A 14,740-nucleotide genomic window follows, 5' to 3' on the forward strand; every position below is an offset into this window, starting at 1 on the left:
ATTCCTGGTTTTGGACTAAGTTCTTCATATCTGTGTCTAAGATGGCGATGGATGGGTCTAAATTGTTGTAGCTGCAACATTGTCTTCTTTTCCTGTATTATGCTATCCCTGATATTTTAGTAACCATGGAGAAGGACCTTAAAATCCTTCAGGAGCATCTGAGATTTTGTTTGGATTTGTTTAGTTTTCTGTAGACTGTTGTTGGGTGTTTTTCTTTGTTCTTTTTATTAGTCATAGTATTACCAGATTTTTTTCTGTCTCTTTTATCCTCCTATCACTGTTTTGATACTTTTCTTATCAAATGAACTGCATATGACAAACAAAATTGCACACACTGAAACGTCCTGTTGTTTTACTTAACAATAAAATATGAAAAATGCTGAGAGCTGCAATACTTCAAGTATTGCATAAACTTAACATTGACCAATGAACTATGAAAATGAGGTCAAGGTCATATGGACCCATCCAAATAAACACCTATACCACACATTTGTTAAATCATACATTGAATACATTTAGATTTATTGCTTATAATAGGGTCAAATTCCGTAAACAGATGCAGGTAGTTAAGACTGATTTGTGATTTTTTTAATAGCAATGTGTATAAGTTTTATAACATCTGGTTGCGGCAAACTAAAGTTAATGAACAGAAACAACAGATTTAGTAATTTTTCTATTAATTAATCTTTGTTTTGTGGTAATAAACACGGTAAAAGTAATTTCAAACTTGATCTGTGTTTTGTGGTAATAAGCATTGTGTTTTAAACATTTGGTTGAGACAGACTCAAGTTAGAGAATGGCCATGTACCAACAAGGGTAACACTTAATGACACAGACACCTGACAGCAGAGGCATATTCAAAAGGTATAACAGTTTTGCAGCAGTGGCAGTGTAAACTTTGTCTGGCATTCTTCTTCTTTGGTCACAGACTAGTCAAAAATGATAACACATTTTCTGTTTTCAATTTTTATAGTTTCACATCAAATACATTAAATTCATCAACAATTTAATAAAAATCTGAAAACAAATATAAATATCTAGAATCAAATCTACAACTCATCATGATAAAATATAATAACACTATCAGTAGTCATTAATTCCTTACTTGAAAAAAGAAAACATTATAATGAACACATCTTGAACTTTCATGATATTCACACGCAATATTATTCAACAAACACTAGTAAATCAGAAATGATCACATCTACAATAAGCAAACTACACATCTAAATCTTTTATTCAGGTTGTTAATTCATTTATTTTGTGGGTTAAGAAAAAATTGTATTTTCATGATTTTGCAAAAGTCTGCAAGGTTAAACAAACCTATAGGAAATGGAACTTTTCCTATAAAAAACAAAATCTGTCTCCTATGAATAATAGTGAATCTACAGAATGTGCCAAAACTTGTCTGATGTAAAAAATGTATTCCTATTTTTTTTTACTTCCCTCTCAAAAAATGCAGAAGAAAAGTACATGAAACCCATACATAAACAATCATGAAAACATATAAAATAACATAACATGACTTATTCTGACCATTTTAGACAAACTCAGCTTCAAACTTTCATAAAATGGCCTTTATCTGACAGGTCACATCATACATACAGTGAAACCTGATAAAACCGAACACTGAATAAACCGGAAACCTGTCTAATCCAAACTTGTTCTGAAGACCAATCATATCACATTTTATGCATTGTGAACCTGATCAAACCGAATACCTGCCAAAACCGAACAAAATCTCAAGTCCCGAAAGGGTTCGGTTTAGTCAGGTTTCACTGTATTACATTTTGATTGATTGATTTGATTGATGATATTTTGCAACTATTTCATTCCAGTCTTGAATATTTAACATTTGAAACTCAAATACAATAAGAATAATTGTAAGATTTTTGAATGAGAATCATCAACAAAACTTATTCCCTAATTTCTTCCAACAAATGAAAAACATTCAGCCCTTAACACCTACTTGTTACATGTAAATTGTTGAGAATTATAATGTAAATACCTTAAGAAAACTACCATTTTTATATGCAGTTTAGAACATGACTAAGAAATAAGGCCTTGCGGTCATAAAACTTTCGAGCACGAATTTTGTACTCAAACTCAAGAATCAACCAATCAAAATACTGGATTTCATGTTTCGAGCATGATTTTTGTGCTCCGAGCACTGAGCAAAGTTTTATGACTTCAACCCCAGGTTTACATTTATCTAAAAATACACAGGTATGCTTCTCTCAATCTTTTTTTCAAATAACCAATTAGGCCTAATTACTGGTCTGACAACATATCAGTGATCCTTTTTAAAAATTACAAATCTAAAATTATATAATAAGAAAATAAAAACCTAAATTACTAAAAATAAATATGGATAACATATATTATATTAAAATTCAGACCGCATCAAATTAATAAAAACTTAAACAATGCTTTCATTCATAAATAATGCTAGATTGAAGCTATAACTAAAACAGTTTTGTTCATTTATTGTCTAAAAATCTACTATAAAAGCAAGATTTCATACTGATAAATAAGATGAAGTTTGAAAAAATGACTGGAAAAAAAGGTGAACAAAGTGACCCAGAATAATATACACACTACTTACTTTAAAAAAATCAACCATTACATGATATTTTTGAAATTAGCATTTAAACTATATTTTATAAATATTTTAAACCAAACTAAGCACTTTGAACAATTTTAACAATGAAAACTGAGTTGTAAATAGAAGATATTCCCCCAGTTCATAACTGGTTTTGATTTGACCTCAATCTAAAGTTATACAGCAGGTTCCTTTGAGGATAGTCTGTCACTGTTTCACAATTGGTTACAATTCTTTGTTTCTTTGGTTGTGTCACATGATCACTTAGTGATAAGTTTCTTTGTCTGAAAAAGATAAAAATTCCATTATCTTGTGATCAAAATTTTAATTTATATCTGAAAATAGAATTCTTCACTGTATACAAAATATTATTACTAAAATACAAACTAAAGGTGGTACCCAACACTTTCACTGAAATAAGTTTGGCTCATTTAATTTTAATAAAATTTTGACAAAGTATTTACTTTGACCCTTTAACAAAAATATAAAAATTTCAAATATTTTGAACCAACCATTTTATCAGAAAAATTACACTGGTTATAAAGCAGTTTGACAACCACCAATTTTGATCATTGAGAAGCTTAATATTCCCTTTACAACACAACGTAATCACAACGCTTAGCTGATTTTACAGAGTTATCTCCCTGTAGTGTTAGGTACCACCTTAAACAAATAATAAGAAGAGGTGGGGAAGGATAATGTACCATCCAGAATTGTTTGAAAAAGAATGTGTCCATAGTACTTGGATACCCCACTCGCACTATCATTTTCTATGTTTAATGGAATGTGAAATTAGGGTCAAAACACTAATTTGGCATTAAAATTAGAAAGATCATATCATAGGGAATATGTTTACTAAGTTTCAAGTTGATTGGACATTAACTTCATTAAAAACTACCTTGACCAAAAACTTCAGACAGATGAACAAACAAACGAATGAATGAACAGATGAAGAGACCAGAAAGCATAATGCCCATAAATGGGGCATAGAAATTGGGCATTATAAATGAGGCATAAAAATTTAACATTCTTCCCGTTGAACATCACCTTTTATAAAATCCAGTTACTTCCCTTTCTTCATGGAAACCAGTAAATAACACTTACATAAAAATGCCTTACTTCAGCAGGGTTTACAGTACTATTTCATTTTCCCAGCATTAGGTTGACCTTTTGTGTACCCAAGACAGGTGAAGGAAGTCAATTTAGGAGGGCTGTGATCGGATGTAAGGGTACTGTACGATATATTTTTTTATTTATCTATGAATAACTGCAGAGTGTAAATTTACAATATAAATTTTAAAACCTATTGAAATATTTTCTAGAGAATTATTCGAAGAGGCTTCCAAAATTTCATAAATTTGGTGTAAAATGACGGTGGGCATGCATAACATAAACAAGCTCTGTTGGAAATTGGTCATGATACTATTTGGCTCCAATTTTTAAAATAGAGTAATAAAGTACTAACACCACACATAACTGTTTTATCCAGGTTTTTATTATAAGAACTGGTAAATTTAGAAAATGTTAGTATTGTCGCCTATGGCAGAATAAATAGTACCGCTTTCCCTGCAGGGTTTACATAACATTAATACAAAATATCAAGTGTTATACATGAATTAAGATTTTTTTTAATATGGTGATATTTACATTGGATTTTAAGATTATAAAAAGATACAGTATATGAATAGAGATGGGCAAAATACAAAACAAATATAAAATAAAAATTGTAAAAAAAATAAAATAGAAAACAACATATTTTTTAATGATGCAAATCTAAACTTAGATTTTAAGACAAAGTTTATGTGCATGTAGTATATCTTTGATGTAGTTTAATGCAGTTTATATTTGATCTGGGTTAACCAGATGTAAAAATTAATTGTCGATTTAAGTAACGATTCTATTCCTCGTTATACCTAGTTTTACATAAAATCAGAAACAATTACTGATGAAGCTGTTATTTTTTGTTCAGTTTAATGATGTTTACTATCATTAGTCATATCCTAATACAAGTAATAACATTTGTTAATGATGCAGTTCCCCAGGTTAGGCCGAGAAAAAAAATCTCAGAGTTTCCGATAACACGACCGACCCTAATTTTTTTTTATAGGATCTTCAAAAAAAAAAAAAAATGGTATCAACCGACCCTGACCCGACTTCCGGTATTTGAAACTAATTACGGACTTGGACTTGGGAAAACCATGATAATTTTTTGGATTTCGTTTACAATGTCAAAAAAAAAAAAAAAAAAAAGAATTCCGACCTATTTTTCAAAATGATGTTACTGGAAACACAGATTTTTTTTTAGGCCTTAGTTTGATTTGACAAGCCAGTCCAAAGATTATACTTTAAATTGAAATTCAAACAAAAACTGCATCAGCTTTAAACATAAAGTAAACTCGTTAAACTTTGAACAGAAGTCAATGGCAAAAATACCGTTCCCTACCACAAATATGTTTGGAAAAAGGCCTTTTAAGGTATTGTAGGATAAATCTATGCATCAAGCAATATGAAAAATTGCAGTTTTCATTGATATTTCACCCATATCCTCTTTTTCATAATAGTTTTCTTACAATTCTCTGAAAGCTCGCCTAGGTTCATCTTCTTGTATACAGGAATATGGTGATGAAAACGGTATACAATTCTCTTCTGAAGACTTTCTACAAAAGCTCTGAAATTGAAAAAAGGAAATGAACTAAGGACTGATTCAAGAGCATATGAATGCATTGCAATTTTATTAAAATAAAGATTTTTTTGTCCATCCTTCTCTCAAAATCTTTACACTTTGCCACAGGTCTAGGCTTTTATAGTTTGTTCTTATGTTGTACTGTTATACCACTGTCCCAGGTTTGGGAAACAAATATGTCGGTTAAAAGCTCATTAGAGCTTATGTTTGTCTATGTTTGTCTATGTTTTATATACCATGCCGACTCTTAATGAAGCTTATTTATTCATATTATTTATCCCGCTAACATGTATAACCCTGCCACATTATTTATGTATGTACCTGTCCCAAGTCAGGAGCCTGTAATTCAGTGGTTGTCGTTTGTTTATGTGTTACATATTTGTTTTTCATTCATTTTTTTACATAAATAAGGCTGTTAGTTTTCTCGTTTGAATTATTTTACATTGTTTTATCGGGGCCTTTTATAGCTGACTATGCGGTATGGGCTTTGCTCATTGTTGAAGGCAGTACGGTGACCTATAGTTGTTAATGTCTGTGTCATTTTGGCCTTTTGTGGATAGTTGTCTCATTGGCAATCATACCACATCTTCTTTTTTATATTGTTAAATTACTAGTAAACCTAAAAGAACAGTATGTGAATGCCAATCTATAAAAAAAATGTCAAAAATAAATGTCAGCACTACATGTAACTTTGAAAGTTTATTTTGAAGACTGTTCTTTTACAACTTCTGTTGACATTAAGTTATGAACACATCTCTTTTGAGCCTCTGGTTTAGTCCTACCCATGCACACTTTAAAATTCAAAGGCTAAAAGATGAGAATGATTTATCATTTTTTAATGGTGAATATGTCCATGCTATTCATACAAGGATTTGACAATTCAATTAAAATAAATGATAAATTTAACTAGTCTTGAAACCTTTAAATTATAAATGGTAAATGACATGATGAGAGTTTTTTTGTTTGTTTGTTAGGGAGTTGTGACACATTCCCCAGTTCCATTTTCAACATTATTCATTGGCTATCATACAATAACTTTGATATATTTGTTGTTGCTGTTTAAAGTTTTACTTTAAAATATATATACTACACTATATGGAGGAACAAAAACAAACAAACTTAGAAACAAATTTGTTTTTCTGTAATGAAAAATTAATTTGTACCAACTAATGGGAGATAACACCTACTTCCTTAAAACAAATGTTATATTACAGAAAACAATAATATTAGGGCTATTCCAGAAAAAAAATGTATGGTGGGGGGGGGGGGGGGGGGGTTGGAAGGCACATTATAATATGAGGCAGGCATTACCTGTGAATGGGGACGAAGTTTGTTTAAATTAATTTTTGTAACTTAAATATTTATTAAAAAAAGAAACGGAAATACCGTAACGTTTCCGATTTTGGTTCTGTTGTTAGGGATTTTACTTGTGACGTTATTTAAGTTATGACGTCATGTTCAATGTAAACAAAGAAACGCCATGCATCAGGTAACATTTATTCATACCAAAGACAAAGAATGATTAAAAATGAAATATATTGGTATTGTGTTCCTTGAGTTCCTATATTTTACTAGACTAATCAAAGTCTCACGACAACAAGACCAGAAGAAGGAAGTAGAGTTATGTGTTCTGCGCAGATCCGGAAATTAAAAAACCTGACAAAAAAAAATTGAACGATTTTGAGTTCATTAGTACAATGAAAAATTCGGGAAATTTTCCCGATTTTTTTTTTTTTTTTTTATTGAATTTTCTACTGTAATAGGGGACTTCGTCCCCATATTAATAATACATGGGTGATGGGTATCAGAGCAACTTTTCACACTATAATGCACTATAATTCTCAATTACAATTGTCTGGGTGGCGGGTGCTGACAAAAACTGCCTTCCAACCCCCCCATACATTTTTTTCTGGAATAGCCCTTACAGAATATTACAGTTTTCAATAATTGCCTGGACTGATTAATACCACAAAATATCTACAAAATGTAAATACATGTTATTGACAGTTGTAACTTACTCTCAGTCTCGTTCTTCTGTAATTATTATCATTTTGTTGATTGTTTCCATGGTTACCATTTTCTGAAAGAAAAAAAAGACATAAAAATATGAATGTAGGAGTAATGTTTCTAATTACGGAAAAAAAAGATGAAACAATGTTCAATTATAAAAGCTTTCATTTGATATCTTATATTCAATTAACGTTCAGCAATCAATAAGCCATTTCTCTCAAATTACAAGGTATGTCAAAGTTAAAAACACATCATTAATGCACAAAAGCAAATTGATTCATCTGCTCAGGCCAAATAAAAAAGTATGTGTGGTTCCAGTTACATCTTAAAAAAAAATTAGGGTAGGTAGGTAGGGATTTTTTTTTAATTTTATGTTTTATTTTTTACATTGAGTCTATGGGAGCAACATTCTGACTTTAACAGTGCTTAATGAAAAATTGCAAAAAATCTTTAGGGTAGGCTCTTTTAGAGACTAAAAAGTAGGGTAACTGGAACCACACATATATTTTTATTTGGCCTCGACAGCTGGTTTTTCAAATATAAGGTTAAGCATCTGGATGAAGATAACCAAGAAAATAAATTTGGATGTACATACATATAATTTATTCGGTTGGATTCTAATTTCCAATTTGTAAGTATCTTTTTTTATTTTTATTTTCAGCAGGCTGTGTATTAGACCGTTGGTTTTCCCATTTGAATGGTTTTACACTAGTAATTTTGGGGCCCTTTATAGCTTGTTGTTCGGTGTGAGCCAAGGCTCCTTGTTGAAGGCCATACATTGACCTCGGCTATAATGGTTTACTTTTTTTAAATTGTTATTTGGATGGAGAGTTGTCTAATTTTCAGCAGGCTGTGTTCAGAATTCAGTACTACAATGTACATGTACGTTCCTGTTCACTGTTGTACTCCTGATTTTGAAAATGTCTGTGGATTTTCTGAATTTTCTGACACGGTTAAATCATTTGTTTAAATTCATGAAAGGTAACTATTGAGCAGCAGAGCATATAAGGCCACAATCAAAAATAGTTTGGTTTGCTCAAACCCTACCCAAGGTTGAGACAGTGGGTAGGCATGGTAGGTAGGCGTTTTCTTTTTTTTTTTCAAAAAAAGAAAATGAAGTATTGGGTGTTTATTATTCTTCCTGCCTATCTGATTAAAAAAAAACTTCTTCAAATCAGCACAATAAAAGAATTGAGTAGGCAGCATTTTTCTGGGTAGGTAGGGTTTGGGTAAACAAACCTATACTTTTTTATGGCCTAATCTAAATTTATAAACAATTATCCTAGAATATTTGTTAGCATCTTTTCATATACAAATTTTTACCAAGTACGTTTTATGTGTTTGGTTGGGTAAACTTATTATGTACAGCTACACAGAAAATCGGCTTAAACAAAATTGATACAAATTTATGCATCATATTTTCCTTACCTAATTCTCTAATACATTGATGATATTCATCTTCAGCTATTTTGACCTTTAACTTTACCCACTTTGCTTGACAGGATTTGAGCAAACTTTTCGTAACAAGTCCCTGCTGAAATTTATTTAACAAATGTCCGTGGGAATATTTTTCCCATAAGTCTTTGGCACCATCAACGGAATTACAAAGTAACGAAAATCTAATACTTCCATTTGATATATCATGCATTGAGCGGCCATGTTCACATAACATTTTAAGAGTATTCATAACTTCCATAGATTCCCTTAAAATTTCGTTAGTTTGTGACAATTCTTTTTTAAATTGTTCGAAAGCAGCTGGAGTTGTGTCCCTTCTTCGGATAGCCAGGTATGCTGTCTTTGACATAATGAGGATCTGCTCTTCCACTTCCTGACATGAGCAGAGAGGTTTTTTCTTGTTGGGGAGTGGCCCCATGTCTTCACAATCTACATTAATACTTAATTCTCCTGTTCAAAGAAAAAAATAATCCATATTTGATTAATAACAGGTACATGTAACTAACATTTCCAATTTAGTTATAGTCATGATAGTAAATCATATGGTATTTGTTGCTACCCCCCCCCCCCCCCCCCCCCCCCATTTTACTGAGCTGACAGAACTACAGAATCATAGGGAGAAATGACTTCTCTATATGAACCTGATAGAGAGAAGTGGTGAGTTTTCGAAAATATGTGAATGTTTTCTTGTTGAGATAATATATTTGATATAATAATGCAGTGCTCCTGCCTGCCCAAAATATACATGTACATATTTACAATGGTAGCTAGTTATTTGTATTCTCTTAGACTTAGGCCAAAAAAAAATATATGTCTGTTTCCTGCTGCCAAGGCAAAAAAATCAGGGTCGGTAGGTCGGGATTTTTTTTTTTTTTTTTTTTTTTTTTTTTTTAGATTTTTTTTGCACTCCCTGTCAGATTTGCAGATGGTTAAATGTCATGTTTGGTTAGGGTCCTGTACCCTAAAATCATTTAATCTCTTTAAAGAAGCTTTAATTGAATAATCCTCCCAGTGCCGACATTTTTTAAACCTTAATTGTATCACATTTGTGCTGGGAGCAGCCATTTTGATTGTTTGGGTATAGTAAAATACGGATCTGGATCGAACCGGAAACGAATTATTCCGGACCTGAAACGATTTTTTCCGGAATTGAATAAAAAGATCTAGGGTCGGGGGCTTTGAGTCAGGGTCGGTCGGGAAACAGGAAACAGACATATATTTTTTTTTGGCCTTATTTAATTCTTTTTTTGTACTGAACATTTGCAATAATTCCATTCATTCCTAAAAATGTTGTTTTTTCTGCCTGTCCCATTATCAGACCATAGAATTGGAAATAAAGCTTTTAAGAGAATGAAGTAGTCACTTTCGAACAGTTCAGTGTACATTTGCAATTGTAAAATGGGAAAAACCAATGATACATTTTGCTTAGGAAAAAAGCAATCATACATGTATGTACAATAGAGTACAAATTTATACAAAATCAACCCTCTTAAATCATTGAAGAAATTGTGTAATTTTTGATTATTCAATTTTAATTAATTAAATCATTATCATGAATGAAATCTTCTCAAACATTTTAAAACATTATTTCGAGATTTGAACTACAATTACTACTATTAGAAATGTACCTGGAACTCTTTTCCGCTTTTGTCTTTTTTTGGACGGAGGTTTTGGAATGTCTTCCAACAGGTCAGCTAAATAACCTTGTAAAGTTTTATGTAAAGATCTCACAAATTCATAGAAGGCTCGATCAGACCTTCGGACCAAATTGTTTAATAATTCCTCATTCATAGCTTCTCTAGTATTTTTCTCCTTTATACGACTGACATCTGCAGTGGTCAAGACTTTGTTTGCGATGAGGTCATTAAATATGTCGTCAGGAATCATGCTCTCGACTAATGTGTCCCTATTTGACTGCAATTTTGACTTGTGCTCCTTACTCATCACTTTGTCCACTGTAAAAACACAAGGATATCAGACATTAAAATAATGTTTATCATTTTTTCCAAATCTTAGACCAAATAAAGTAGCATGTGTGGTTCAGGTATCATGAGGACAAAAAATATAGCGTAGGTTACATTGAGTGTACAATCATGACATATATGGATGGTAGAGACATTTTGATTTCAACAGTCATATGTGACAGTACTTGTCATGCTTGTAGGCTATTTTAAGCCTAAAAAGGAGGGTTCAAATGTAAAAAATGTAGGTACACAATGTATTAAAACTGGAAACACACTCACTTGACATCTTTGTATTTGGCTTTGTTGGTACAAAATGTACAAATGTATTGTAAATGTGCTAAAGAGTAAGAAAAAAAATTGTGTTAAGCCTTTGCTTTATAGTATCATAAATATTCTAATTATCTAATACAATGCTTGTCTTCTGTTAAAAGAAATTCTGACAGATTGATAAATGCAGTCTTCATGCTTAAACACAGTCCAATTTAAGGCTTTTAAGCCAAGGTTTTTAAATTGCTTTCATGCCTTTAAATATCACCTCTTCAGGCCAATTGATAGAATCTACATGTAACTAAAATTTTTGGTCAATTAAAGCTCTGTGTCTGCAGAAACAAACGTTTACCATGTACAAATGTATTGTAGGATTGTATCGTTAAACACATGCTTTTTTGTATTCTCAATCATTGACGACCTAAGGCTTGGACTTGTTTAAATTTTTTGACTTTTTTTTTAATTGATTGTGCTGCTTGTTTTTCTCCTTGTTGAAGGCCATACAGTTGACTAGAACTGTTGTCTATAATCGCTTAATTGATAGTTGTCTAATTTAGTAATTGGCAAACATATATCTGCTATTTTTTACATTTTTTGTCAGTTGATCTCAAGTTACCTGTAGTTGTATTTATAGCATATATATCTTTAAGGAGCGGATCCAGCCATTTAAAAAAAAGGGGAGGGGTCTCAATCCAGAACAAAAGGGGGTTCCAACTATATGTCCCGATTCAAATGCATTGATCCTCCAAAAAAAAAAGGGGGGTTACACTACATGTAGATCTGCCACTGTCTTTTTTTCTGAACAATCATATACTGTACCCCACTGAACATAGCTTACAATTTTTGGAATCTTTGTCTTCATCTGATTCTGAATCTTCACAACCACTTTCATCTCTTCTTGAAGACGATGTTTCCGCAGAACGACGACTTGACAAGTTTTTTAATCTTTCTCTCTGTTCGTTCAACATTGATGACAACCCACTAGATTCTGCAAGTCTATTTTTATCTAACGATCCAGGACTTGGACTGCTGGACATGTATCCAGAACTCAGACTTGTAGTCGAAGATCCTTTTAATGATTTAACAGATTTACTTAACTCCTTGTACTGCTTTTCAAGACGAAATCTTTCAGCATTTTTTTTCGCAAGCTTTTCCTTTTCTTTTTCCAATTGTCTTATTTTTTCAATTAAATGACTATCATCTTGAGCTTCTTCACAGTTATCCGAATCAGCATCAGAATTATCAGCCATTTTGTACATTAAATAATTCAATACACTTTGTCTAGTTATCCATTTCTCTTCTGGGCTCTGACTTGCGTCAGATTCCCCACTACTGTCTAATTTAACAGGAGTACAATGTGGATTAAACATAAATAAAGATATGTACAACTTCTTAAAACTCAGGTTCCAATCACAATAATTTTGTTTTTGGTCTAATATGCTCATCAATTCATTAATTAGATCAAAACTGGCAAAAGTACAATGAGTTAATAAAAATAAAGATCCAATCACAATAAGTTGCTTCTTTGTTTAAGATTGATATGTTCATAAGTTCAATAGGTCAAAAGTACAAAGAATAATTGTTATTCAAACAATGCAAACTGATAAAATTTCATCCAAAGCTTAAAGTTCACTTTTATCCATACATTTGTGTACATGTGTCCTTTGGAACTTGTTTTGTGTATTCAGTTATACCTATGTAAACACATTCTAGGATTATAAACTTGTCCTAACATGTTGAAATCAATGGCCGTGATAAGATATCTACCTACAACTATTTACACAATAGGTATTTAGTACCTAGGTAACGTAAATTAGCCCTGCCCACCTTTTCATGCTCCATCACGGACACATTTTTGTTTATCTTTTTTACACCATTTCTGGTCATCGCATCGCATTTACGATATGGAATTTAATTGCATTTTCGAATATGAAGGGTTATGACCTTGATAGCATGTTGGTTTTGTATAATATATTGTGTTTTTTGTACATTTACAGCCATAAATAAGTTCAGATTTTGATTTGGCCGCCCAAACAATGTTGGCGGAAGTGAGCCTCTATTTGATGTTAAATGTACTTTTTTATCTTCTAAATAGAAGAGCTCATAGATACAGAATTTGCCACACCCACTTATTCATTTAAAAAAATTTAAATATGACACATTTGATTTGATTACCGTGGTATTTAAATAGACTAAATTCAATAATTATAAAGAAAATATGTGAATGATTTTATTACAAAAACATCTCTCCCAATAAATAAAAATTCGTTCATTGAAAATCTGTTGCCTTCACATGACATATATGGGCGTATGACATTTGCGCCGATTTTGAAAATTTCCATTCTTTCATTTGCGCCGATTTCATTTTTTCATTTGCGCCGATTTTATAATTTCTCCTAATTGGATTTACAGGTAAAAATAAGTTAATACTTTTACATGTACTATATATATATAACTTGAAGGTTTATTGGTATATCTGATTATAAACGTTGTTCACTTATGTTTAATAGATATAGGAATATGTGGTATGAATGCAAATGAGACAATTTTCCATTCATGCTGATTGGAAGACTATTTATGAAAGTAAACCATTTTTAAGTTTATTTTGATTCTAATTGTTCTGGAAATTCGTTGTAACACGATGGACATATTGTAACGACCCGATGAGTCAATTCTTTAATCTTCGACAGCCATACATGTCGGAGGGTCAGTGTCCAGAAAAATAACATATCTTACCGATGTACCATTAAATCGTGTAAAGCCAGAGTCACAACGGATTCTGATTGGGAGACTATTGTCAAACCAAAACACAGAATGAACATAACCATGTGGCAGTTGACCGAAAGACCGATGCTGAAGATCTACAAGTACGGTAAAGGAAAAGTCTGGAGTTGTATCTTCAAAGACTGGGATGAAAAGTTATCTCATTGGCACTAATACCATATCCTCTTATATCTGTTTACCTGTAATTTACCTGTAATTTACCTGTAAAAAAATCGGCGCAAATGAAAGAAAAAATCGGCGCAAATGAAATGCAGATCGGCGCAAATGCAAAACGCCGATATATATATTAAGAGTCTATCTAAAAATGAGGGTACTGTTTATATGGCCTTCTAAATACCGCTTCGATCCCTAACATCACTGAAGAGACATTTATTGTCGAAATCCGGATCTGGACAGTGGTGTACAAAAAATATTAACACCTTATGTCTGTGGCAGTAACATCGTGGCCACAAGTTAATTGTTTTCTGTTTAGTATTAAATTTATTTAAGATCCATTTTGTTACATCTTGTGATCAATTTTATTTGGCAATCGCCAATGGCAGTCAGCAGGGTTAAAGAACATCATTTGTTCGACCTGTTAGTCAAATGCGTTTTGTTTAAATATACTTCTTCACTTTTTTGGTCTTTTGGAAAATGTTGTTTGTGCTGTATTTAGACCCTTCTACAACGAAATTTGTTTTACATGCACACGTATAAAAATTGCGGTTTTTATCCAACGCAATCATAGGTTTGAACGTAGTTTTCAATTTAGACTCGTTTATATTTTTTCGTTTGGGCTTGTATCCGATATTTTCCCTCCGGTTTATATGATCTGTTCATCCTACGTTGACTCTTAAAATTCAAGAGTCTAACTAAAAGTGAGGGCACTTTTTCTAAAAATTATGGTACTTTTTATATGGCCTTCCAAATACCGTTTCGATCCCTAACATCACTGAAGAGACATTAATTGTCGAAATCCGGATCTGGTGTACAAAA

At 31.9% G+C, this 14,740-nt stretch overlaps 1 protein-coding gene across 1 annotated transcript; it reads right to left on the minus strand.

Annotated features, from left to right (window-relative positions):
• Positions 1-950: 950 nt before the first annotated feature.
• Positions 951-13,055, minus strand: LOC143051726 (uncharacterized). Its single transcript, XM_076224639.1, has 6 exons — positions 11,820-13,055; positions 10,379-10,705; positions 8,724-9,200; positions 7,304-7,365; positions 5,173-5,270; positions 951-2,886 (listed from the first exon to the last, which is right to left on the minus strand). Exons 1-6 carry the CDS (start codon positions 12,424-12,426, stop codon positions 2,745-2,747), a joined length of 1,713 nt encoding a protein of 570 aa, XP_076080754.1. The 5' UTR covers positions 12,427-13,055; the 3' UTR covers positions 951-2,744.
• Between the last annotated feature and the right edge of the window lie 1,685 nt (positions 13,056-14,740).

The sequence above is a fragment of the Mytilus galloprovincialis genome, chromosome 11 (genome assembly GCF_965363235.1).
Source record: "Mytilus galloprovincialis chromosome 11, xbMytGall1.hap1.1, whole genome shotgun sequence".
In the NCBI taxonomy this organism is placed as follows: Eukaryota; Metazoa; Mollusca; class Bivalvia; order Mytilida; family Mytilidae; genus Mytilus; species Mytilus galloprovincialis.

Excerpts from the sequence above, each read along its gene's own strand:
- LOC143051726 (XM_076224639.1), bottom strand. The coding sequence starts at position 12,426 with ATGAGCATATTAGACCAAAAACAAAATTATTGTGATTGGAACCTGAGT. Across the intron at positions 10,706-11,819 it reads AGACAAAGATTCCAAAAATT|TGGACAAAGTGATGAGTAAG; the intron begins GTAAGCTATGTT and ends GTGTTTTTACAG. Across the intron at positions 9,201-10,378 it reads AAAGCGGAAAAGAGTTCCAG|GAGAATTAAGTATTAATGTA; the intron begins GTACATTTCTAA and ends TTCTTTGAACAG.